The sequence below is a fragment of the Podarcis vaucheri genome (assembly GCF_965113315.1).
Source record: "Podarcis vaucheri genome assembly, chromosome: 3".
Taxonomy (NCBI): domain Eukaryota; kingdom Metazoa; phylum Chordata; class Lepidosauria; order Squamata; family Lacertidae; genus Podarcis; species Podarcis vaucheri.
The window spans coordinates 60,237,057-60,265,032 of record NC_138761.1 but is presented as its reverse complement, the minus strand read 5'-3'; the positions used below and the strand labels follow the sequence as shown (position 1 = coordinate 60,265,032).

Sequence of the window (27,976 nt, the reverse complement as noted above, 5' to 3'; positions counted from 1 at the left end):
GGAGGGAGAGAAACTGAAGGTTTGCCTCACAACTCCCCCAGCACCCAGGGACACATGAGTGGTATTGGTTGGTCTGCTGCATTAAATGGCAGCGATTGATGCTGACAAGAAAAGATTACTTCCCTCCTCTCTCCGCTTGAGATGCTAGCCTATCTCTTACCAGTCAAGGTGTATGTGCATACAATATCCATATGGCACATGTGCCTTACCAAACATCCTATCGCCGTGAGATAGTGGCAAAGCTAAATCCAAGGAAGAGCAAACTGTAGTTCAGACTCTGCTCTAATTGTGGCATGAAGGTTAGAACAATGTGAACATTTTATCTGCGAGGTGACTAGTGAAAATGTCTGACTTGGTTACAGAAGATTCTACCTTCTGGATGAATGAGGGAACAGAAGACCATTGACCTCTGGAATAAATCCACCATAAGGCTCTGCATGGATGCAATAGGACAAAGAAAATCTTTGGCAAATTACCACTTTTGAAAGTGGCCTCTGCTATGTCCAGTTGCAGTCAGTAGTAGTATTCTGCTGTTTGCTGAAGCAGCAGAAAGACTTCAAAGAGTGTAATCTTAGTTACTCTGTATACAAAGAGGAGGCATATTATCAAGAGGGCTCCTGGAGGTTAAGTCTGGCTTATGACAACTATTCATCCTTTTTTTCATCAGCTTTATCTTAAGATAAGACAGAATAGCAGTCTTGCAGACTTCTGTTGGACAGTCCAGGAAGTTTGCCATGCTCTTTCTACAGGTCTTCAGATTATCCAGGACTTGTGCAAGATTTACCCCTAGGCAGGTGATCTGTTCCTCCAGCCCCTGCACCTCCTGGGTAGGCAGTCTGTTCCCCACCCCATGAACATAGCAGGTGGCTGCCAGCTGGAGGAAGGATGCTGCAGAGCCATCCATTTAAGTGAGAGGACCTTGGGGGGAAACCAGTTGTTCTGGGCCAGGTGAGCTTCTTCCTGGGCAGGCACAGTATTCTTGCTTTAACAGTCTAGGCACTGAAAGGAGATGTAGTGTGCCAGGTGACTCTGGTGGGCACAATATTTCCGAAATTTGATCTACTTTGACTTTAACGACCTCATCTTTCAGTTCCAGGCTGGGCAGCTCTGCAGTGGCTGGCATCCTTTTTTCTCTGGGCCTCACCCAACATAGCAAGGATATATTTGGAGGAAACTCAAAGGCACACAAAGATTCAGCTGTTTGGCTTGCAGAAATGAAAAAAAAAGCATACAAAGAACGTTAAAATTGTTGTTATTTTAAGATGATATATCTCAATTTTGTGTTGAACAGAATTCATGCAACATAAAAAGAGATAAATAAAAATGTAAGCAGAAAGTAAACCCACAGCAATAGAAGAGAGTTGCCAAGGGAAATAACTATTCGTTATCCCAAATATCCTCTGAAACTGTGTGTGTCATGAACATGGGGAGCCATAAGCAAGCCCTCCTCCTCAGTAGAAGGTATTTTCTGGTGGTGTGGACTGCAGATGACTGTTTTGCTAGAGGAGATGATTAATTATATGAACTGCTTTCAAAATGGTTCCTGTAATTAATCAGGCACCATTAAATGTATAGCTAGTTAATTCTGCCTACTGATTTAAACTGCTGTTAAGTTGGTATGGCACAAATTCTGCAGGCATGGCAAAGAAGTAAAGGAAAAGAGACAATTGGTTTACCCTCTGAGTTGTTGCTTATATGCTGTTCTCACTGTGTCAGTTTTATCTACACGCTAGGCTGATATGCCCAATAATTACAATTTATGAACTCCTTTCAAGAGGTACTGTGTGAATATACTAATTTGTCCATAACAATTGCTGCTTCTATGGCAAATGTCAGTGTTTTCAGTGAGCAGGATTAGATCACCTGCTTATGTTCTGTGGTCACGTCTCTTGGTACAATTTTAAATCTGTATTGGTCATAATTCAGTACCAGACTCTTTAGATGTTATGTTTGGCCTTCTCAGGTAGATTCTTCTGATAGTGGCTGCCTATTTTAAACAATGAGTGGTGACTTTGATTTAAAGGAATTTAATTTCTGATTTTCTTTTATCTACAGTTCATAGATATGTGTTTAGTGAGCCACTTTCATTGAAAACACCAGTAACATTCCTACAGTAGGCATGTGTGCATTGTCCCTATCTGATGAGATCTAAAGCTTTGGGGTTTGATGTGTCCTAGATGGGATTTGTCTGGGGCTCTTTGAGAGCTGTTTGTTGTGGTGCCTTTCACTGAATACTTCCTATTGGCTGATGCGGAGTGCAATTTTGATGGGGAGATGGATTAAAATACTCCAGTAATAATGAGTGTCTTTATATATTCTTCTGACCAGGTCTTCAGAACTCACTGAAATTTGCTTGCATTTTTAATATGGCTACAAATTTCTTTGTGTGTGCATGTGTCGTTGTCTGTCTCTCCTATGGCTGTCAAGGTCTCCACTGTGACCTGGGTGAATAAATACATTTTTTACCAAGCAAATGCAAAACTAGCAAAATTTTAAAAATCAGACTTGTAAGTGGCCTTTAAAAATCAACTTGTTCAAAATGATATCTAAATGTAATATGTGACCATATTAAAGTCTACACTAAATCTCTCAGAACTGGTTTTTCAACTAGCAAGGTTAAAATCAATACCATACAAACAAAACATAAAGCATAACAATTTTACATCACATAAAACAAAATAAAATTTAAAACAGCATCTTACAACAACCGGTATAAAACAAACTAAAAAAAAAAAAAAGCAGCAGCAACCCTTTCTCCTGTCTCCCCCACCACCCCACTTTAAGCACATCTAAACAAAGTGATCTTAACCTATTGAAAGAAAGGAGAGCCAAACAAACTTTCCTGAAGATGGAATTGCATACTTTTAGACACCATCAATGAAAAGACCCCAGGAAGGGCCTCAGGTTCAGAGTGGGGCATTTGAGCAAGTTTGTATGGAAAATGTAGTCTTAAAGGCTCACCAGTCCTAAAGTATACAGGCTTCTCCAGCTATATTTGGAGTTTAGGTATCAACTAGTACAGTATGTTCTTTGACTGTTCCATCACCTCCTCACTTTTCTGTCCAGTTGACTTGCAGCATAGTATTACCTTGCTTTATTTATTTAGAACATTTATATCCTGCTTTTCAGCAAAAAATTCTTAAAATGGTTTGCATATGTCAAGACAGCTTACCAATATGTATGAATCTTGTTGTTTGCATTCTCAGCAGGGTTGGCTTCCCCATGTAGATGTTGTATTCTAGAGCACAGAACCAGACTGCTTCAGGTTCTGTTTGTCTCTGCCTTGTCCCCGCCCAACTAGAGGAGCAATGGTACCCTAATTGGGTCAGGGATGCTTCTTTCACATGGTTCTTCCCTCCGTTGAACAGTGCTGTTTGACAGCAGTTAGATTCCTTGCAGGTAGGGGCTTGATGGAGTTGCCCTCTGCCAATGGTGGTTCTGGCTAACTTGGCCTCATCAGTGGAGAAAAGAGTCCTTCCCCAGGAACATAGTTCATGAACTTATTTTCTATACAAATTGGTCTCCAGTATATTCCCAGTAGCCACATCCACTATTATGTGGTCTTTAACTTTACAGTGTAATTCTGTGAATTTTTCTAAAATTTATCATTTTTTGTGGTTCAGCGGTTCTTTATTCTTTTTGTAGTGTTAGTATTCCATTGTTTGGGGGAGGTGGTTGGAAAGATGTTTAAGTAAACTTGACTCAATTTTTAAAACCATTTAGTGCCAGGGAAATCATACAAAATAATGACTTACAGTTCACTACAATAAAGACATCAGAGATTCTGAGAATTTTAACTACTAATGTTCTTAACTGTTCATACCTCCAAAGAAGGTACACTGTCATATTCTGACTGCACACTTGTCACTAAAACCTGTTACAAATATATGTGTAAATGCGCATACCTTCCTTGCTTACAACTGTTGTATATGATTTCTTATTTTGGAAACCAACAGCTTAAATTCTTAGTTTCATAAACTCTTTAAAATGTGATCATTCTAGCTTTATTATAAAACTATACATTATTTTTCAGCAAAGATGTCTAGAAAATTAAGCTTACCAACTGAACTGAAACCTGAGTTAGGTAAGTGTTTGTTCAAAGCCTGTATTAATGATGTTTACAAATTTTGAAAAGGCTGCCGAAAAAGAAACACATACAGTGACCTAACTACTAAGTAGGGGGGAGTCCATTTAATTTTCATTGTTGTATTCCAAAATTTGACAATATTTAATGCATGTGAACAAAATGCTTTTCAATCTACTTGGAGCCACTTTTATGTTCTTCTCATTTAAAACCATGGGAAATCTACTGAAATAAGACATAGAATTTTCTTCTTAGGTTCTTGTTTTTTAATCACCATGTTTCACATTATTATCAGTTTGGACACTGTATGGAAAACAAGAATAGTTTAAGGACAGCCTATATACCTCTTTTCATAGCCAGTGTGGTGTAGTGGTTATAAGAGTGTTGAGTTAGGACTTGAAGATCCAGATTCAGATCTCTATTGAGTCATTCAGCTCACTGGCTTACTTGAGTCATTCACTTTCTCTCAACCTAACCTATTCCACATGACTGTTGTGTGAATAAAAGAGGCATCAGAGGAATAACGTGTGCTGCCTTGTGCTCCCTAGAGTAAAAGCAAGATATAAATGTAAAAAATAAATTGAATAAATAGGCTGCTGCTTCAGCTACATAATATTTCTTAAGATCTAATCAATCACCTGAGCCTTAAAACAAGTATTTAATCAACTGCTATGTGCATCACAGTGGGGTGTTGCTGCAACTGTATACACAGTTTGAGAAACTTAGGCAAGAATACAAACAGCTACCTTTGAAACTACCATTACTTTTAAATATAGTTTGCTATTCTGGAGTAGTGGGGTACAATTAAAAAAAATTTTTTAAGTACCCTTAGCAAATGGAACTTCATAGTTCTTCAGATCATGGCCTCAGTAGTGAGGCCTTAGGTTTTAAGATCCATGGGGATATAATTGTGTGTCAGTCTTTATTGATTTTGATTGGACCATTAGCATATAAAACTAAAATCATATATACATATTAGTAGTACAGTAGGCATACGCTCATGTTTAAATCTGAATGCCTTTATGAAATCATCCTGTTTTCTTGAACTATGTCTTAGCAAATTTACGTGTCCATTAAATCCTTTGCTGTTTTATTAAGGAAATAGTACTGTAGAGTTCTCTATCAAAAGAAAGGTACAAACTAAAATTCAAAGAGGCAGAAATCAATGTCAGGCACATCCCCTACTTTCAGTGAATTATAAGGTTTTTGGTTTATCTTATTTGTTACAGATGTGCATGTTAATCTTGAAATTTCAGTATTTCTTCACACTTTTCTGATCCTTCTGCTTTTTTGCAGTTCTTCTTTACAAACATGCTTACTAAATGCAGCAAATCACTATATAATATCAGGTTTAAAAGTCTGGTGTTCATATGAAAATGAGATTTTAACATACTGTACTTTTGAAAGGGACAGTATGACCAGTATGGCAATTTAATAGGTCAGAAATCATTTTCATACTTTCAATGGATCTAAAATCTGAACAATATATTTACATGGACTGAACTGTGTCATAAAATCTCAGTGTGTTCTTCCTCTCTCCTTCAAGATGCCTTCACTGCTCAAATATTGGCAAAGGATAGGAGGAACAATGCTATGTTCTTGCTACTTTAGCATAGAGAGTTGAGTGCATTCAACATGGTGGCTTAACTTTTCAAGGCACACTTCAGCTCCTCTTGGGACACACAATTTGGAAATCTCACTGTTTTACAAACTTGAGAAGTATTGAGTTTTGTATAAAACTTTCTGTCATAAAAATAAAACCACAATTTTGAAAGTACAACTACACTTTAAAACTAAGCAATAAGATTATGCAATATAACAAAATAATAGAAGCATCATCAACATCATCATCAATAACAAAAGCCCTACTGGAAACAAATAGCTCCTGATAAGCTTAATAACATCAAAAGAGATGGGCATGCACTGACCTTCTTATGCAGTGGCCTTCACAGTTAATGCTACTGCCATAGAAAGGTCCTGCCCTGTACCTTTATCAAATACCGTCATTGTGTTGCTAACCGTATACTACAGATACACTAAAGCAAACACCCATAATTAATCTTATCTAGACAACTGTATCGTACTCTACCACCATCCCCTTCCCTATCTCTCCACATTAAATACACACGTTCAATAGATTCTGTGGCTGGGTGGTCTATGAGAGTATATATTTTAAGTGTCTGGGCTCTAGTTTTTAGCTCAGAAATCTGACCTAACATTATATTGGTGTTTCAGGGGGGAAAGGTACATTTATGGGTTCATCTAATTTACATAAGCAAATAGATCCTCTGTCCTAAAGTTGCAATAACTAGCCTTAAAAAATAGTGAGAACTATTAATCTGAACTAAAAAAGAAATCAATAGCTCTCTGTGTGTAAGTGTGTATGTGTATGTGTGTGTTTGTGTTTGTAAAAGAACTTAATATATGTTTACAACATTTTCCTCCATAGTGCATAGCATCTCATAAAACTAGTCAGAAAGAAAATGACCAAGCTGGTCTGAGAAACGGCGCATCATGCAACATTATGATATATATCTTTTTTTAAAAAAATTACTTGATCACAGCTGTGTTGTCCTATCTAAAAGATAAATGTAATTATGATAAAGTATGGTATATTCTGCAAGCCACTTTTCATGTACAGATACATAGATTCACTTCTTTGTCGATACTTGTAGACCATGATGGGCATATATGTGTATGTTCAAACACATTTCTTTCACACTTGTTACTTAAGTGTTCACCTAAGGCATGCAATGTGTGAAATGGACTTAACTGTAGTGAATTGAGTTTTTATAGACGCCTTATAGCTAAACTGTCCTTTAAAGTGAAGATGGACTATTTTTCATTGTGTTTAAATTAATATTAAATATTTCAGATGTTAGAGACAACTCCTTCAGCAGATCCAGGAGTTCTAGTGTCACCAGCATTGACAAGGAATCTCGAGAAGCAATTTCAGCTCTTCATTTCTGTGAGACTTTCACACGAAAAGCTGATACAGCACCTTCACCCTGCTTGTGGGTTGGCACTACGTTGGGTACAGTTTTAGTCATTGCATTGAATTTACCCCCAGGAGGAGAGCAAAGACTACTTCAGCCAGTAATTGTATCTCCCAGTGGTATGTATTTCACAAGGCAGAGTTTAGAATGTGCAAAATACTATGTGCTTTTAATTCTTAATGTGGTGTTGTGATTATGACAGTCATCGGCACAAAAACAAGAAGGCCGTTTGTTGGCTTCTTCTGGCATATTTTGCCAGAAAAGTGAACTTTCTTGTGAGAATTGCGTTTGTTGGCTTCTCTTATAGTGCTAAAGCTTATATATAATCAGGTATATATGAATTCAACATAATCCTTTTCATCTGTACAATTTCATCTACACATGTGTAAAAGGAAAATAATATCTTTCATAAACTGCAATATTTCTAACCATATACCTCAAGTAGATTGTGCTTTGTATAAATGGACATGTCATCTTGATTTGGAAGCACAGGATTAGAAAATCTGTAGATTTGGCTATCCTGTACAACAGCATTTGAGGGCAATTGTGAGCAAGTCCTTTCCCCTGAATTTTATTATTCTTTATCTATAGATTTCTGTATTGTTTTCTCCTATAGATGGAAAGGACCTCTGAGGGATGCCAGAAATCCTGCTTTTTTAAAATTCTCCACCACCACCCCAAAAAGAAAAGATAAGCAGGAACTGTAATTTGTGTGTGTGTGTGTGCTGCCATCATGTTGCCAGCATTATCTTATTTCAACACAGGGTTAAAGAAAGAGAAAAGATGTATAAACGAAGTGGTTTGATCCAGACATGTGATTCATAGAGTTACACTATATGTGGGGGGGTGGGGAGAGACCATTTTAGCTACTTTCCTCTCTCCATCATCGCCCCTATGATCTCTGAAAATCTGTTATAGTGGTTTCAGCAACTGACATGAGTGCATAAGAATAAAAGAGCCCTACTGGATCAGATTAAAGGCCCAGCATCTTATGCTCACAGTGGCCAGCCAGATGCCTATGGGAAGCTCATAAGCAGCAACATGGGGAGGCTAGAGGAAGAAGGAACGGGGGGGGGGGGATTCCTTCCTCCAGCATAGACCCTCTGCTGGATCTCAGTATCTTCTGCAAAGAGGAACCCTTTTTTTTACAGAACAAATCCAAGGCAGTATTTCATTAAAAAATGAGCTTCCAAACAGAAGTACATATAAATGTACTTTCATATGGGTTCTTCAGTATGATCCTTCATTAAAAGAACAAGTTATATGCTTACATGTATTTCTTGAAGACGGTTTCAGTAAGGACCCTTGTTTAGGAGTGACCCCTAAGCACATTCTACATGTCATGGTATTATGGAGGCAATAGTTTAAGAGTGCTTTATAAATTAGCAATACATTTCAGTGTATTAGGCTGAACATTTTTTTATTAGTCAAAATTTGTATAGATATTTTAGCAAAGTTCTCTGTTTCTGTATCTTAGGAACCATACTAAGGCTTAAAGGGGCAATACTGAGAATGGCTTTTCTGGACACTACAGGATCACTAGTTCCACCAGCATATGAACCCTGGAGAGAACCCAATGTTCCTGAAGACAAGGACGAAAAGGATAAGGTGAAGAAACGCCGGCCTGTCTCAGTGTCTCCATCCTCCTCTCAGGAAATCAGTGAAAACCAATATGCAGTGATATGTTCTGAAAAGCAAGCAAAAGTTATTTCACTGCCTTCACAGAACTGTACTTATAAGCAAAATATAACAGAGACTTCATTTGTCCTTCGTGGAGATATAGTGGCACTGAGTAACAGTATCTGCCTTGCTTGTTTCTGTGCCAATGGACATATAATGACTTTTAGGTAAGATATTCAATACTAAAAGGAGGCAATACAATCAGTATAGATGTGGTCGCTGAAAATACATAAAATGTACAAAGACTTTAAGAAAACAAATGTTATATAGGTGAATAAGACTGCAACTACACAGGGAAAATGAAGGATTTGATGGGTAAATATTGTTGCAGCTGTAATATATTTACAGTATCAAAATAATATACTTATTCTATTATTATTAATTTATTTTAAAATCCGTCAAACAGATGCTGCATATTTTATCTGCAACAGAGCCTAGAACAAAGGATTCTTCAGTTCACACTGAAGCTGTACAAGTGATGGGGAGAACATGCAGTCATAACATGCATACTTCGTATGTAACCTGTATGCAGGACTGCTGATAAACTAGCCACTTGTTTACCTATTTATGTGATTTAATGCAGTTTTTCAATGACTTTGAAGCAAAAGATAACTTTTGCCATCCCTTTGCTACATGCATTTTTCTTCTTTTGGCTTGACTAATTAACATTAAGAATGCAGTTCACAGCTATTTAAAATCATTTTGTTTGGAATTATGACTTAATAGGGCTCTGCTTAAATATCATTAAAATTGTGGCTTGTGTTAACCATTGTTTAGAATCCAAACAATACTCTTGGTTCCAAAAATGCCATTACTGCTTGTTATTCTCTTGATGATCTGGTGCAGTGCCTCAGCTGCAAATTTTGCCAGTTGAATCATTGTACCAAGCCATCGCAAGCAAAAAGGCTGCTCAGTGGAATGCTTACACAACTGATCTTTCCACTCCTCTGCAGCCCCCTGCACCCCTGAAAGGCTGCTCCAGACAGTAAAGGTGAAATCTCAACTGTAGGGTGTCTCATGGAAGGCTGCAGTGGGAATGCCACCCCAAATTAGGCAGAAGACTCTTGCTGCAACAGATTGAATGCTAGCTGTGGAGCTCCCCTAATGTATGTTTCCTCAATCTGATTTTGGGTGATTCCCCATTCTGTGACAGCCTCCCATGATTCAGCCCATACTGTTCTGGAGTGACTCCTGGAAAGAATGGGAAGCAGGGGAGAATGATCAATTCCACAAGTGGTCTTGGGCTTGCAGAACCTTTGAATCTGACCCCATGTTTTGTTACCTATTTCAAACAGTAGCTTATTCTTACTTGCCAGCCAGATGTAAACTAGTTTGTCAATTTAAACATCGTGTTAACTTTGGTTAAACCTTTTTGACCAAGATTTAGTATGATATCTGAAGAAAACCAGTATCAGGCGAGCTTGCTGTGATTGAGAGATTGTTGTTTCATTTGTCAGCTGATAGGACCGGGAGAAAGGAAACAGTTGTCTGCATCATGAAAGGAACTGTGCCCACATATGCTGAGCATATCTTTGGGTGGCAGCTGCTATTGCCATTAAAAGTAGAGGCTAAATTTTGCAGATCTGTCTCTCAAAAGTGTCTGCTTTCCAGCTAGACATGACTAAATTTGAATTTAAAACACACAGAGACAGTGTGAACAGAGGAAAAGTGCAATCTAATAGTAGGAGGGAAATATTTCATATGGAGTTGGATTTCTAGGTCATCATCTTCCCTCTATGGATTTATGGGACATGTAGTATTAGTTGCAAGAGTTTGGCTTCTTTGCAATGGTATTTTTGAATTACTTAAACTTACTCACCTGCATTAACTAACTAACCTGGGATCAGAAGCTTTGAGTGGACTGTGCTGGAACAGAGATGCAGGCAGGGTGCCTCTAGGGAGGAGGAAGATTGCCCAGTGCAGGAGATAAACCCCTGGAGGAATGTGGCACCAAAAAACAGGACTTTCAGGAGCCATGCTGTGTCTCTGGAACTACAAAATTGGTTCCATGCCCTCATCTCGAACACCAATTCTCAGCCAGAGGACCAAGTTGCAAACCTCAAACACACCAAGGTGGTAGTGGAAGGTACAGTGTGCAGAATGATTCCTGTCACTCCCCAGAGAAGGAAAAGATTTGTAGTCGTGGCAGGTGACTTTCTATGGAAGAGGACAGAGGCAGCAGTGTGCAGAAGAATAACCCATAGTTTCAGTTGTCTCTACACAGTTGACTCTCTATACTCTACATGCACAGAATATGGGAAACAAGCAATTAGAACTTGATCACTTAATGCAGGGTGGCAAATATGACCTAATAAGCATTACTGAAATCTGGTGGGATGAGACTCATGACTGGAATATAGAAATTTAGGACTACAACCTGCTCCAAACGAATAGATCAAACAAGAAGGGAAGAGGAGTAGCATTATATGTTAAGAAAATGTACACTTGTGAAGAGATCTGTGACTTGGAACATAGAAGGCAGATTGAGAGAATATGGGTAAAAAATGTAGAAGTGACCTTACTAAACATTCAAAAAGGAAAGGTATATAGTAGTCATGGGAGACTTCAACTACCCTGATATCTGTTGGAGCTCAAACTCTTCCAAGCATGCAATTCCTCAATTGCCTCACTATTTCATTTCCAATAGGGTGGAAGAAGCAACAAGGGTGTCATCTCTCTTGGACCTGGTCCTCACCAACACAGAGGAACTAATGGACAAAGTGAAAGTATAGGGAACCTTGGGAGGAATTAATCATGTCCTTTTGGGTTATATGATACCTAGCTACAGGAAAGCTGAGTGTAATGGGACATGCGCTCTCGACTTTAAGAAGGCTGATTTCAAAAACCTTGAGGAACTACTGTGTGAGGTCTCATGGTCAGAAATACTCTTAAGAGAAGGGTGTCCAAGATGGATGGGAGTTTCTTAAATGAGAAATATTGAAGGCATAGACAGTTCCAACAAGAAAGAAAAGGGAGAGGCACCTAAATAAATGAATGTGGCTTCATAATGAACTTACAGATTAGCTGATATGTAAGAAGGGAATGTATAAGGGAATATATAATAAATGGAAGAAAGGAGAAATCACTAAGGAAGAGTATACATGAGTTGCAGGGAGGTCAGGCAGGCCAAAGCTCAGAATGAGCTCAAGCTTGCAAGATAAATTAACAACAGTAAAAAAGGTTTTCTTTGGCTATGTTCAAAACAAGAGAAAGAACAAGCAAGATCCTCTGATTGGAGAAGACAGAGAAATGCTATTGGGTGACAGAGAAGTGCTCAATGCCTGCTTTGTCTCTGCACCCAAAAGAAAAGCAGTGCCCAACCTGATGGTGACAGAATAAACGATGCAAGGAAGGAGCTGCAGCCAAAGATGGGAAGAGGTGGTAAGGGAACACCTAGCTACTTTAAATGAATTCAGATTTCCAGGGCCTGATGAACTATACTCAAGGGTACTAAAGGAAATTTCGGGAGTAAACTCAGAGCCTCTGCTTATAATCTTTGACAATTCTTAGACAACAAGTGAGGTCCCAAAAGACTAGAGGTGGGCAGTTGTCCCCATCTTCAAAACACGAAAAAAAGTTCCAGATAACTACCAATAGGTCAGCTTGACATCAATACCAGGAAAGGTCCTAGAACAGATAATTAAACAGTCAGTTTGCGAGCATTTATAAAAGGACATTGTGATTACTACGACCCACCATGGGTTACTCAAAAACAAGTCATGTCTGATGAATCTCATTTCTTTCTTTTTGATAGTTACAAGCTTTGTGAATCAGGAGAATGCTGTGGATGTAGTGTATCTTGATTTCAGTAAGGCTTTTGACAAAGTCCCTGTGATATTCTTGCTGAGAAACTGGTAAAATGCAGACTGGACTAGATGACTGTTAGGTGGATTTGTAACTGGTTCACTGACCAAACCCAAAGAGTGCTCACTAACGGTTTCTCATCATCCTAGAAAAAAGGAACATGTGGAGTTCTGCGGCGTTCTAAAATCTTTATAATGACCTGGATGAAGGTATTGAGGGGACAGACTCCCATGAGAGGTGGTGGACTCTCCTTCCTTGGAGGGTTTTAAGCAGAGGTTGGATGGCCATCTGTCATGTGTGATCTAGTTGAGATTCTTGCACTGCAGGGAGTTGGACTAGCCTCAGGGTCCCTTTCAACTTTACAATTCTATATTTTCCTAAACAATCTGCATTGGCATATGCCATAGAGCTATAGAGTTTGTTTATAGGATTCTGCAAGTAGGTCAAGACTGTTTGTTTGTTTGTTTAAAATAGTATCATTTTGTTCAGATAAAGAAGTATACAGGAATTCTAGAATGTGCTGCCAGAAAAGACTCAGTACTGGTAACTTGCAACATACGCACATTTAACTTGTGTCCATCTGCTTTACACACTTGGCAAAAAAAAATTACAAAGGGATGGGCATCCTAAGGGGGTGGCATTCCCATCCGCCACTAAACCCTATATGTTTTGACTATACACGACTTTGGCTTTATGCACTATCCCTGTAACGTAACCCCATCATAAGTTGAATGTCATCTCTATTGTGTTTTAATATTCTGATACAACTTGTACCAAGATGATAAATTTGCTAAGCTGCTTTTTGATCAGCTTATACATCCAAAATATCAAAATTATTCAAACATAAAGGGTACTCATGAATATCTTAGATCATATTTATTTGACAAATGTCTTTTCCAGCCACCTATGAAGTTGTCCTTAGTTTCTGCCAATCTTTTGTCCTCAGCAGTCCTGTTCAAAGAAGAGTTGGTGTTTGTGACCTATAAAATAGGTTCAAGCTCATACCCTGAAGATCACCAACTCCTCTGTTTCATGATCACGAAGAATGACTAACACAATATGCTTCACAATACCCTTTGTATACTATATCTGAAAAAGTGCAGTGAAGTTTAACAATTCAGAAGACATAATTTGGCCAGCTGCTATATTTTTTCAGTATTGTAGTTTACCTTTTAAAGTGTTTTTTTATTTCCAGGCAGGACTTAGCAGTGGTTCTAGTCATTATCTATAAGAAGAGACTCTGTTCTTTTTTCCCCTTTTAAAAGCATCTGCTAAGTTTAGTGGGGTCTGTGGTTGGTGTGCCAAACTTGGAGTTACTGAAGGAAATGTGTCCTAAATTAGAAGCACTACTTGGATTTTCTGTACTGTCCAGGATCTGAAAAACTTTACAGTTAGTTCTGTGTGCCCAGTGGGGCTTTGCAATTGCATTACTCTAAAAACATCCCCCATGCTACATAGCAAACTTCTTTTGAAACCGATGAGGCTCCAAAGTAACTTATGAGACCATGGTGTGAGGGTAGAGGGCTACTGTTCAAAAGAAAGTAGGGAATGTATCTAATGATTATGTGGCTGGAAGGCAGCTCATGATGCAACCAAATTCTCTCTTCCCCTCCTCATCCTATTCTCCCCCAAAGCCCCTTGAACAGTGGAAGCAGTGTTGTACATGGTTGCAGTATGAGAGGAAAAACGCGTAAGATCAGGAGGGGAAATTCCCTCTTCACACTGTAGCCCCATACAACAGTCTTGCATTGTTCAGGCAGTCCACAAACCTCTAGAGAGCGTTTTCAGGAGGCTACACTGGGGATGGCGGGAGAGAGTTTGGTTGTATGAACTGTCTTCCAATCACACACTGCTTTCTCCTAGATGCAACTCAGAGTCATAGGAGCCAACTCCTAGGGGCCAAGGTCCTCAATAAAATATTTGAGGCCAGACCCCAACAAAGTTGATGGGGTTTCATTGAAATGGTGTGTGTGCATTGCATCATGTGTGTGCATTGCATCATGTGATCAATTATGTGGGGTGGGGCTTACTTCCCCCCCCAATATTTTATTCAAGTTGGTACCCCTGCCCAAAGTAAATATAGCAACTCTTTGCATCTCACAGAGCTTTAAGTGTACATTTAATAGTTAGATTCTTTGTCTGAATGTTTCTATTGTGTATAAGATATAATATCAACATCTTTTTCACAATGATTTTTCATGCCCTATTTAAAAACACAGAATAAAATCCCAAGAATCAAACTGGCTACCGTTTTTGGAGACGTACAATGCGCCAATTAGATTATATATATATCCTTATGAAAAATAGTTTGCAAACATTTATATTTTTACTCTTTCAGTTGTGGAGGACTTAGGGAAGGTGGGCTAGGAATCTGCATAAGCCTACATAGTTCTGAAAAATGTAAGCTTTTAGGGGGGGGGGGGGTTAAAGGAATTTTATGCACTCTACCAAGCTTTAGAAAAGTAGATAAAGTGCTCATATCCCACCTTTAACATTTTTTCCTTTCTGTTTTCTTAAGTTTGCCAAGTTTAAGGCCGCTGTTGGATGTATATTACTTACCGCTTACCAACATGCGGATAGCCAGAACATTTTGCTTCACCAACAATGGGCAAGCTTTGTACCTTGTCTCACCTACAGAGATCCAGAGAATCACCTATAGTCAAGAAACATGTGAAAATCTGCAGGTAAAGTATAAAAGATTCTTGCGTAATTATTTTTTAATGTAAAAGCATTATTTGAAGAATAGACTACTTTTGTCTTTTAATTTATAGCTGTTGTTTTGGAAGGAGAGATGAAACAAGTCCAGATGGGTTTCTCTAGCATGGAAAAGAGACCTGGGGGCAGGGAATTAGAATTGAATCAGATTATTTTTTTTCAGAAAAACTCTGTGTTCTCACAACCCATATGCATTTAGTTGGGCTGTAGAGGTTGCACCTGATCAAATGCATACTGAAGAGATGTCTTCAGTATAGGTATCAAGTGCCCTCAAATGGTAGGCAAAATCACAGCTCCAATGCCATTTTCAGGTCCCCACCCTTGTTTGCAGAACAGTTTCGTTTTGCATCTTGACTCCGTCTTCTCTGTTTCGTCCAGGCTTGTAGCTTTCTTACTTGTCTCTGTCAGTAGCTTTAATAGTTAGTTTGTATGTGTTCCGTTAAAAAAAAAAGAGGGACAGAGCCATTCCCTCTACGGTTTGAATTTCCCCATGCTTTTTCTAACCGCTAGAAACAGCATGGGAGGTGACTGTGGAGCCTAAAAGGGAGCCCCGCTGGATCTGTCTCACTTCCACAAATGGAAGGAGGAACAGCAGGTCAGGATACAACCCACTTTTAGTCAGTGCAGAAAATAGTCAGTATGTTTCTGTGTGTCTGTTGTCAGCTTAATCTTTAGTTTAATACATTCAGTAAGACCAAATGTAAAGTATTTATTTGAAGGCAGTGTATTGTAGTAAGTGAAGAACATTTAACGTTGAAGAAAGTGAGGCAAGTGCAGAGTTTAACCGCAACTCGAATTTCCATCTGAGTTAAAGGTGATGTAAAGCTATCGTTGCGACTTAACAACTTTTCAGTTAAGCTAATGCATGCTAAATTGTTTGAAGCATAATGATAAAATCTACAGGGGGAACAGTATGGGCACTTTGAATTCTGAAGTCAAGTGAAAATACAATGAGAGTGCATTAATAGTACTTTTGTCCTTTGTTATGAAATCCAAATAAAATTTCAGATATGACTGAAAATGATTTTTCTTTGAAGGAAATGTTGGGTGAACTCTTCACACCAGTAGAAACACCAGAAGCACCAAACAAAGGGTTCTTCAAAGGCCTATTTGGAGGTGGTGCACAATCACTTGACAGAGAAGAACTCTGTAAGTTCATTACATTTTTTAAAATAAAAGAATAGAAAATGAGTAGAATATATTTATTGAGTGCAGTTCCAAGTTGTAAAATGAAACACAAAAATATTAACTAGAAACTAAGATTAGTGCAATCTATTTCCTCGTATTAACTACTTGTATATCATTGTACATACATTCCCGTTAATATGCCCATTATCTGAGTACTATCAGTTTTCTGAATTAGAGTAGAATATTAAAGATAAAGCTTTTTTCTAGTCCTATGCAGAATTACTTATTAATTTATACTCAATGGTATATATTGTAGTCATAATACACAAGGCAGATTACAATATTAAAACGGCAGATAAAATGAATAATAGGTTGGATACTGACTTGTGATTACTGGAGTTTTGCTGGCTCAGTAGAAAGATTACTCCTGATGGTTACAATAAATCTAGGCTAGACTAAAATCAATAAAAACCAACAATAAATAAAATAACATAGTGTAAAAAAAATCAACTAAGTAGTGAAGTTACATAGTTATAAAATTACAAAATGCATAAATAGCTAGTCCCTTAGTCCTGGTCTAATATCTAATCCACAAGTACTTGGCAAGAACAAAAAGGCTGATATCAACACTGAAGCAGCAGCTCAAGATGAAAAGGCATCATGCTGGTTGGAGCTGTTAGGAGCTGCAGTCCTCCAACATCTGGAGGTTCACAAGTTTTCCATCCTTGGTGCAAGAGAACTATCCTACCTTTGGAGTTAATTTTTAATGTAGTATCTCATGATGCAATGCTGAGAGACCCACCCACTTTATAGGCCAGCAGAGAACAGCAGACGTGTCTGAAAAGAATACTTTATAATTTATCAATCTTTAATGGAACAGATTTTTTTAAAACAACTTAATACATCAACATAAAGAGATGTAAAATGGCAAATGCAGTGAATCACAAGGCAAAATGATGCAATGACATCTCTACACATCAATTTCTGGCATTGTAGTCATGAAACCAATAGTAAGCTAAGCTGACACTCACATACCTAGCTATTTATAGCCTAATTTCCATACAGATTCTCAGTACCTTCCTAGCTCATTGCAAACCAGAAAAGAAAAAATAATTGATTGTATCAGAATAGTTTGGTTTTTTATGTTAAATATGTTGTGTAATCAATCATAAGATGCACAACACTTTATTTTCTTTTACTTTTATCCAAAGCTTATGACATTTCCACTTTTAGTATTGAGTTCAGCTAGCTAGTGACCGTTTTTTGTATGCAAGGATCCTGAATAGAATCTGGTTGATTTTCTTTTTTCATATTCAGTTGGAGAATCAGCTGCTGGAAAGGCATCAAGGAGCCTTGCCCAGCATATTCCAGGTCCTGGTGGTATTGAAGGAGTCAAAGGAGCAGCATCAGGAATAGTTTGTGAATTGGCACGAGCCAGAATAGCACTTGATGAAAGAGGACAGAAGTTGGGAGAACTGGAAGAACGAACAGCAGCCATGATGGCCAGTGCTGATTCTTTCTCAAAGCATGCGCATGACGTAAGTAAAGTGTCAACATGGTTCCCAACTATGGGCATGGGAAAGATTATGGAATAAAGAATGGAGATTTACAGCCTGTTATACACTAAAGGAAAATCTTTTGAAAATGTTTTACAGGTGGTACATAACTCCCAGAAAACTATCCAAAATGTATAAAACAAGATCTAATACATGCTGGAGGTGTAAACAGGCAGAAGAGACACTGTTTCATATGTGGTGGGGTTCCAAAAAAATTAAGATTTTGGGAAATATTATAAATGAGGAATTGAAAAAAAAATGTTTAAGCAAACTTTCATAAAGAAACCAGAAGCCTTCCTCTTAGGCATTTTAGATTCAGATATTCCAAATGTAAAAAAGAGAATATTCTTATATGCTACAACAGCAGCAAGAATATTAATTGGCAGAAATTGGAAAGGAGAATTAGTACCAACAAAAGAGGAATGGCAGGATTAATTATTTGAATATCTCGAACTGGCAAAAATGACAGAGACAATTAGGAGACAGCTAAACCCAAAGTTCAAAAAGGAGTGGGAAATTTAGAAAGAATGTTTTTAAAAAACCAACAACAGTGCCCTCAAGTTAAAACCTGGACATGCTTTGATTAATTTTCACAAACCACAATATGGATTATAAGTATAGTATTCAGATAACAGAAAAAATGGCCAAATGATTAAAGAAGCAGTTTATTAAACAAATAAGACAGCCCTGAGGAAGAAGGAAGTCTATTGGGGAAGATAAGGAACTGTGAATTAAGAACATGGTGGCATAAGTTATTTTGTAAGAACATGTGGATTTATGGAAGGATGGATTTTTTTGTTATTTTATCATTTTTGTTAATTTGTGTGTTTGTGTTAAGAAAACTAATAAAAAGCATATTTTTAAAAAAGAAAGACATTTAGCTCTTTCTCTCATCCACTGGGTGAGTGACCCTTTCACTAGACAAAGTGAGGTGGCAGCCACAGGTGAGAGATGCTGACAGGCAGGAAGCAGCAGCAAGGTGTTGAAAGACAGAGCTGTGTGTGCCACTTGGCCTGCCTTGTGTCCCATAAGCTAATCTCCTGCTCTCCAGGTGCAGTGGAAGACACTGGCAATGACCAGCTTTTAAGTAAGATTGAATTCTTAGGTTAAATTGCCAGGAATGGGGGAAGTTGGTGCCATCTTGTATCACTAGGCGATAGCTGGTTTTCAACAATATATCACTAGCTAAATGTCACAATATACCAGTATATCACAATGTCTGAAAAAAGGATGGAGCTATGTAGAGGCCCTGGCTGTCTTCATGGTTTTTCCCATATTGTGATTTTTGCATAGCATACACACAGATACATCATGATTCACAATAAATTCCCAGGTCAAAAATTAGAAAACCATTATCATGATAATGGACTTCAAACTGGTTTTGGATAGTATTATATATTACCCAGCCTTAATCTTGTGATTCACCTCAGGCAGCAAAATACTTTAGGGTCGTTGTGCTTTCACACCAGAATCCAGCAGTATGGGAAATAAACTTTATATTGTCACAGGCAGATGGCAAGAAGGCTTATTCATGCACAACTTTTATCCACTTGTTCATGTACCTCTGATCTCCTTAATCATTTAGTTATTCATCTTCTTTACTTAATAGGCAGTTCTCTATTCTTAGAATTCCCTCCTTACACCAACTTCAAAAGTGAACTGTACAGTGTACCATACCATATGCGTAACTATGTTCTGTTCCTCTTTTTCATTTTTAGATGATGTTGAAATGCAAAGATAAGAAATGGTACCAGTTCTGACAACGCATTTTCAAATGCATCTATATAACTTTACCTTGAAGAAAAATCTCCTTTTCATTAACTTCTGCAGGACCAGCGGAAGTGCAAGGGTGTCAGCCAATGGATACTGATCTTTCCTAGCACAAATCACACACTGTTTTACCTCAGTCATGCAGCTTTAACTGAGGGTCATTATATTTAAAACTGGCACCCACACAGTGTGTGTGTGTCTTTACCTGTGGGCTGACTAGGAGCTTGGGAACAGTCAACAAGAGAACACATGGACAAAAAGGAAACTTTGGTATCAGATGAGCAGGGGCAATGCAGGATCTATCCTGTGTTAATATTTCATATGCCAAAAGTTTTTGTGCTATTGTTGTTGCTGCCAGTGTTTCATCCTCCTGTAGGAGGCTGCAATAAATCAGGGGTCCAAGAGCTAGAATAAAGTTGTTCATCTTAGGGGACTACTAGTAGCTGATCTATACCTTCCCTCCTTAGAGCACGCCATTATAGCTGTTACTAGAAATGACTTGATGCCACCAATTTTCTGATCTGACAAAAGAAGTATGCGAGCTCCATTCTGAATCTATACATAGTTAACATGCACATAGTATCTTCTTGGACCCCTGATCTAGTATTCTTGTATTTGCATCACCATACTGTGGCTGTGTTTGGATGTCATTATAAATCATAGCTTATTGTGACAGAAATGAAAAGCAGCAAGCATTTGGGCTCTCGCTCTCTCTCTCTCTCTCTCTCTCTCTCTTTGTTGTAGCTACAAGGAGGTCATTGGAAGCTTTTGATTAACCGTAGCTTGTCGATTTTATCTGAACCTGACATAATGTGGTTAATTTTCAGTATGGTTTATTTGAAACATACTTTCAAACCATAGATTATAAAGCTGGCCTGTTTTGATGAACCATTGTTACACTTAACCATGGTTTAAGGTTTGGAGCTGACATGATATAGTTAATCCAAAACAAAGCAAAAGCTTTGGAACTTCTCGCAGCCACACCAGAAGAAAAAAGGTGACACGTGAGGCTTGCTGCAGCTCATTCCCATCACAACAAACTGTGTCTTAGCGTGACATCTGAACACAGCCCATGTCAAGTGCAAAGCAAGAGAAGTTTTTTTGCATTGTAAAAAAAAGTGATTCAACTGCACATCATGCTGAAAGTTTTCATTTGTGTTATGGCTGTGTAGTGTAAAAAGTAAAAAAAAAAAAGTCTACCACAATGAGGAAAAAAATGTCATCTTTCAGTCAACCCTACCTTTTTTATTTTCCTGAAAATACAGTTAGTCAATTTATAAAATATTTGTAATTGGTTTTGAGTTTAATTCATGCTGTACATCTTCTTTTGTGTGTTTAAGAGAATGTATTAGTGCAGGCACTTAAACAGGATCTATCAGCTAGCTTATATGCCCAATCAGACTTAACTACCAGGTGAAATAGTCCTTAGTTCAAGCAGTGTTGAACTCTGGGATACAACTTGATGGCTAATAGCAATCATTTTTATTACTTGCATTAGATTAAAACGGTTCTTGGGGGTTCCCCCCCCAATACAGTTCAAAGAACCTGCTTAGCAAGTTTAAAAAAAAAGCAGCAAATAAGCTGTCTCCAGAATTTCAAGCACATTTACTTGGGAGCGAGTACCGTTGATTTGAATTGACTTTTCCTCCATGTAAGTGTTCTTAAGTTCACTGTATGAATTGCCGAGTGACATTAACGTCAGAATGGATTGTTTCCAAAACTTGGCATTTAATATATGAATATTTTACCACTTTAGCAACTGGTAGATTCCTACTTTGATTTGTATGAAAGGAGGGATTTAAGATGTGCCAAATTGAAGCAGTATATTTTAGCTAATGAAGGTTGCACCAAAGCCATAGTGTAATAAGAGTATATGAATTTATTTTAAAAAAAATATTTATGAAAATGCATAAATAATAATCTTAGTCATGTTGGAAGCTGGAAATAGTATGAATTTGTGATAATTTGTAAGCAGCCTAAACTAGTTGAGACTATAGTCTGTAAGAAAGTGCCAGAGGTTTTGGGTTTTATTTTCCTAAACTTGGTGGTGCTGTGCACATGTTGAATGGGTTGTCTTCAACTTCTAACATTGTGAACATAGACTGCAGTTTGAGCCAAAACAAAATTCCCTAGTGTGGGTTCAGCATTGGCATTTAAAAATTGTGTTCCCCGTTCGTTCCCTAAATGTAATGTGCACTCCAGGTTGAAAAAGTTACTGGCTGGTCCTGCATAGTGTGTTTTGCTATATATAGACTTGCCTCTAAGTAAATGTGATTAAGATAAGGTTATAACCCTTCAAATTTGATTCAAGTAAATCGCTGCAGCATGTTGGTTGCAACCAAAGGTCACTTGGGGGTGGGAAACTCTACAATCTGCAAGAATGTTTGAATCTGTGTTTCAGACGGGGGCTGCTAGATGGTGTGTTTTAGTACAGTACTTATACCAGCTTTTTGTCTCCCTGCAGTGCAGCTTTGGGTAGAGTGCCATGATATTCAATTGTCCATATGAGAAGCAGATTCAGTTCTTTCCATAACCACACAGTGCTCTAAGCCTACAGAAGTGATTTTGGGCAGCAGCCAATCCTCTACAGCAAATATTTGAGTCAAAACTAAAACAACTTGTTTAGGGACTAGTTATTCACTTTTTCATTCTGCTGCCTGGAAACAGATTTTCTGTTTTAAACAAATTACTTTATTTGCATTTAGCTATATGTGAAAACACTGAGAAAAATCAATAAATCAAATAATAAAAAATTGTTAAGTGATGTGGACATTCAAACGTAAACAGTAGTAACTGTTCGTTATGATAACTTCTCTGTGCATTAGAAATTTCATTTTTTTAATGTTAAATTCTGTCTTGTGTATAAATGGCATGATCCAGCCTTAGATAAGCACTTTTAAACCCCACTGATTTCAAGTGGAGATACATACCTTACTGATTTCTCACGGCTAATCTTCATATGGATTGTGTCAAATATGTATTTTGTAATTGGAGTCAGAAGCACAAAACGTAATAATGAACCTAACATAATATTGGTTTATTTTTTTAAAAGGGGGAAGTCTGTGTTTCCATACAAATTAAAATTATAGTGAATAATTACTTTTGCCCACTATGGAAAATGCCCAGAGCAAGAGAACTCTATAGTAAATGAAGATTTACTGCTATCCACATTCCTTTGCAGAAAAACCCCAAAGTGGTATACTCCTTGTGAAGCTGAATTATTTGAGGCAAGATCTGTAGCTTTCTGAGCAGCAAATTTTTGACACCCAACAGGAAATGAAGAATAAGGAAGTTCATACTAGCACAAAGATTAACATGGTATCTATTATAATGTGTATGTGTTCTCACATTTTATACCATAAATAAAATAATTTGCTTTTTTAAAAAAAATGCAGAAATTAAATAGTAGCAAATCGTTGGGCTGTTTGTCTAGTTTGGGCAATTCAGTAATGTCTGTCAATCTCACTGCAGCAAGATAAGTTGTACGAATAGGAAAATTTACTTTGTATAGAGTTTGTTTGGCATGCTGTTGGGGGAAATCCCATTATTCTCTTGGCTGGAATTTGAATTTGATTGTTTGATCAAACTATCAAATAAGGCTGTGTACAGATAACTTTTAGATACTGGGAGGCAGTAGTGTAGAGCTGCTGTTGGCCATGGTAAACACATGTTCATTATTTTATTTTATTTTTAGGCCTCCCATAGTTTCTGGTTAAACTGCTACTGGAAGTTTTTTGTAGTGTTGTGCTGAATTTTCTCAGGGTTTGAATTTTGACTTGAAAAAGGGAATAGAGGTGGGGGATGAAGTTCGCTGAAAGGGTCTCCCATCTTTTTCATTCCAGTTTGATGCTGTTCAGTACACCAAAACATTACTACTGGAATATGATTTTTTAATTTAACCTGATTTCTTCTTAGAAATTAGTGATATCATGTTGCTATACAGATTTGGCTAGGAGAATTTTCCCCATAAGATTTGTTTCCTTCTGGTTACATAAGTTCCCAAAAGTTTGGTTTCCCTTTCTGTTCTACAGAAGTAATTTTTAATGGTGCTGAAGCAGCAGTTAATAGTGGCTGTTGCAAGAAACTTTTAAAAATGTGCTGTGGAAGGGGAAACTGAAGAGGATTGTGCAGCTGCTGTACTTTCAGAGGCACAGGAAGACTTGCCACTTTCGAGCCTCTATCTAAAAATTGGCAAGATGTGGAAACATGTTTTGTGGCAAGATAAAAAAAAAAACTCATGAAATGTGCATATTTCAATTTAGCCCCCCTCCCCCAATACACACTTCAAGTTATATCCTGGAAAAGCCAAGATAATCCTTCAGAAACATTACCAGCAATAGGTAATGAAGTGCATTTTGGCAAACTGTTGTACAGTAGATACCTATTGGCTATTGACCATAATTTCACAGACACACATGTACATTCTCTTGATTTCTAGATTGCTCTTGGACTTAGTAAAAGTTGATATTTTAGTATATCAAAGCATGGAGTCCACACCAAGCACTCATAGAACCTTTTTAAAAGGGGAGCACAGTTTTCCTTCAGAGTAAAAGACCTACTTGTGAATGTGACTAGAGGAAGCTGCTGCACTTAGGAACTACAAAAATAAAGAAGAGACTCTGCCCAAGCAAGGCTCCTTCTCCAATTACCATTTGTACAATTATCAAGCTGCTGATGCTGGGTCAGGGCTCATGCCACATTAGCTGGGTTAATTTGCTGCCAGTGCTACAGAGGAATGAGCATCTAAACTCAGCCTAAACTTTTTTTTATATATTACTAAAATGCAAACAAACTGCTGCTACTTGTCTTTCATGTAATGTTACTGTGTTTAATTATAATTAAACTAAAGACATGTTTCTTTAGGAAGAAAACTGCCAAATTGTAACTTTTGAATGTTACTTCATGTAAATAATTGCGTGTATTCCAAGCAAGTCTGAAAGTGTGACACCATCAACATTCATTACATTACAGTACAGTAGGTATAAAGTTAGTCAGCTGATTTCCATCTGCACTTGTATGGTTTTGTTACACATTTTTGCTCAAGGCGCCCCTCATCTGACAAATGCTACATTAGAAAGCTATAGCCAAAGGTGATTTTTGATGCAGTGATGTTTTCTTTTTGCTTTCTATAGCACTGATCTAATCTGAACCGTAAACTTGAATTTCTTTTCCCTGCACCTTAAGTAATGCAACCTTGAGTACTTAAATCCTTTCACGTACATCAGAGTCTTGAATTAACTTATCTGTACATAAAATAGTTTGGAAAGTTCTTTCTGTACACAAACAGCTTTGCACCCTTTGCATGGACAATTTTTTTTATGGGCAGGGACCTCCATGCCTATAAAGGAAGAGGATCTGTGAGAATAAAGACTGCATACAGGGACCTGCTTCCTCATTTGAAATAAACAGGCAAGTTGTCACAGGTGCTAGAGTTCCAGTGCTAGATTTGGAAGATTCATAAGAACAGTAGACAATTTCTCTGAATATTTTATTTATTTCTAAATTACTGAAACACTTTCAGATTTGTTTAAAAATTACACAAAACTGCAATCTTGTTCACAAATAATATGTGCTTTGGTTCTATGGATATGAGTGAGAGTTAAGCACAGGTAACCATGGCTGGATTGCAGCCACAACGATATTTATACATTATGCTATAAGAATATAGTTTGTTACCAAATTAAAATATATGCTCTGTCTTTTAATTTTAAAAAACCTTATGTTAAGTTTGTCAAAGAACTTAATGTATATATATTATGCATACAATTAAGCTTATAATAAGAAATAAATTCATCTCATATCGAGATAACAGTAACAAATTAACCCATCTTGATTAATTAGAAATACTCTAGAGTTACTAGCTTAAAATAAACCTATAGTTTAATCTAAAAAGAACTGCTACAAGAAGAAAGTACACACACACACACACACACACCTCAGTTGTAAAACTGTTTGAAATAGCTGCAGCTTGTTGATGGACATTTATCATAACTCTTCTTTTTCATGAGTATATATAAAATTCTAGATTTTCAGGTATTTTCTTCAGCCTTTTAAAATTTCCAAAAATTAAAAGTGGATTCCATGTATTTTTGTCAATTAAAGCTTTCCTTTTGTATTTTGAAGTTCTGGTTTCTGCATATATTTTATACTCATTGATTGTTACTTGTCCTCAGAATGTTTTTTAAAGTGCATATTCCTGTGGTTGGTGAACCATCCTATTTGTTAGTGCTCTGATGCATACAGATAAGAATATGACTGCACTTGTAGTGTAGTTGTGGTGTGCCCAATGATTGAAAATGCTCATTGTTTGCCTTTGTTTACTGTACAAATTCTCAGCTGCACTTGCTCCCACAGTCTAGATATTTATCTGTGAAGTATTGTGAATTCTTTCCCCCTGTGAATGTTAGTGACATTACTGCCAAAAGAAATAAATAAAAATCCTGTTTGAATGAATTTTATAGTTGGGGGTGGTGGGCGGTAAACAAAGCTAAATGCCCAGTATATGTGAATTATCTGAATTTTTAACATTGTTTAACATGCATTGAGAATCAAACCAAGAAAAGTGCATGGCTACTACTATACATGTTTCCTATATAAATCATGTTTGTTTCAAGTTCACCAATGAGTGTAGTTTTTAATTTTAAAACTAATTTGAGATATAGTTTTGATTATAGAAATCAAAGATGCAACTAAATAAGTATTAACATTTTTTGATAAAGCACTTAGGAAATTGATCTTTCTAAACTTCAAGCGACTGCAGTTTGTTTCTTCTTGACCACTACATTTTTAAAAAATATGAACAAGTTTTTGATTTTTTGAAGACATCATGGCATCATCCATGGAGCTGCTATTTGATATTGGCTAATACAAAATGGGGAAACTGTTTAGTGTTAACAACCCTTTCAAAATTTGTAAATAAATTGTACTCATTTTACTTTAAACTCATTAATAATGGTTAGACCTAGGAGGAGCGGCTTCTGGTAATGCTACTGTTTCATTATGCAAGCATCATTGCAGGGGTGGGGTGGGAGTTCAGGGGGATGAACATCAATAAATGTTTCTCACATTACTCATTGGGTAAGCATGCTTGATATAGAACTTCTAGCTTATATGTATCTTAGTCTCTGTGCATTGTGTCTTTTTTGTTTTTAATTTATTCCTCACTTCCACTTGTTAATTTCAGTCTTGCGGAGCCCCACTACGTGTTCTGAAGATGAAAATGGGAAATGCATCTTAGGATAGGGTTGCAAATTCATCTGTCTACCAATATAGTTTTGTATGAACTCCAATCCATACCATTACAAATGGAAATGTTAGACTTGCATAGTTATTTTACTTTATGTACTTGATCCTAAAGTATGTCATTACAAACATTAAAATTAAGTATGGGATATTTTTGTAAATAAAAAAAACCTGTGCAGCTGGTATTTTAAAAGGAAAATGTACTATACATTAATGTTTCAGAAAATACTGTTCATATGTGTATATGAATGTGTCATTATGCTGAAGGGCTCTGAATGGGCAAAATAAACTATTCAAATCTCTCCTGAAACAAAACAAACCTAGTTTTTGTTTCATGTAATCATTTTCCCTCTTGATGCAGTCCATGCTTGAGGGTATTTCTTACTGTTAGAAGAAATGCAAATGTTCCTTCAGGGTTTTCCTATATTCATCATCTTAGATGTATTTAATTTGTACTTTGAAAATCTATCTGATTTTCACTTTCATTGATTTTGCTGGTGATTATGTGCCAGATTATGGTGCCAGATCTCTGTAAGAACCTGTCGTGTCTTCTAGCAATAAAAAGAAACCTGATGGTCAGGGAAGACTCTTTCCCACCATGCATGGTCCATAATTTATACTATAATGTTGCGCAAGCTTCAGGACTTCTTCTGTGTTATATGATTTGGAAGATAAAATTTATTATTCCATGAAGAACAGAATGATAATGTGCTTTGATGTATAAAAGTTAAAGGACTGCTGCCTCTGCCTGAGTAAATCCTATAATTTCCCACGTTCTGTTTGTGCCCCCTTCTTAGTGATTATGGCCCAGATTGCATGTAATGCTAAGCCAAACCATGACTCAGCGCAAATGTGCAGGTTCACAGAGCAAACTCTGTCTAATGTGTTTCACCCCTGGCCCTGCTACTGTCAAATGACCCAGGCTCAGCCATGATTTGTCTTAGTTATGTGCAAACCCACACTTGTGATTCCCCCCCCCCCCCGCCGCCGCCCAGACAAAC

General features: G+C 37.3%; 1 protein-coding gene and 1 long non-coding RNA gene across 10 annotated transcripts in view; one reads left to right on the top strand and one right to left on the bottom strand.

Annotated features, from left to right (window-relative positions):
• Positions 1-27,294, top strand: part of STXBP5 (syntaxin binding protein 5) — a 118,996-nt gene extending 91,702 nt beyond the window's left edge. For 4 of the 7 annotated variants that reach the window (XM_082215216.1, XM_082215214.1, XM_082215213.1 and 1 more), the window contains 7 exons: positions 4,034-4,084; positions 6,960-7,199; positions 8,558-8,927; positions 15,083-15,248; positions 16,317-16,428; positions 17,725-17,945; positions 19,682-27,294. In XM_082215216.1, coding sequence (XP_082071342.1) covers positions 4,034-4,084; positions 6,960-7,199; positions 8,558-8,927; positions 15,083-15,248; positions 16,317-16,428; positions 17,725-17,945; positions 19,682-19,723 — 1,202 coding nt within the window. In that variant the 3' untranslated portion in view covers positions 19,724-27,294. The remainder of the gene's footprint in view (positions 1-4,033; positions 4,085-6,959; positions 7,200-8,557; positions 8,928-15,082; positions 15,249-16,316; positions 16,429-17,724; positions 17,946-19,681) is intronic. The other 3 variants (XM_082215217.1, XM_082215215.1, XR_014217484.1) reach the window with 2 other exon arrangements.
• LOC309528120 overlaps positions 8,637-27,976 on the bottom strand; it is a 30,770-nt gene continuing 11,430 nt past the window's right edge. Inside the window, exons 4-6 of one of the 3 annotated variants that reach the window (XR_014217530.1) lie at positions 16,792-16,862; positions 10,598-10,694; positions 8,637-8,767 (exon numbers count right to left, since the gene is read on the bottom strand). This is a non-coding gene — a long non-coding RNA (uncharacterized lncRNA). Of the gene's footprint in view, positions 8,768-10,597; positions 12,388-16,791; positions 16,863-27,976 lie in introns of all 3 variants that reach the window. The other 2 variants (XR_014217529.1, XR_014217531.1) reach the window with 2 other exon arrangements.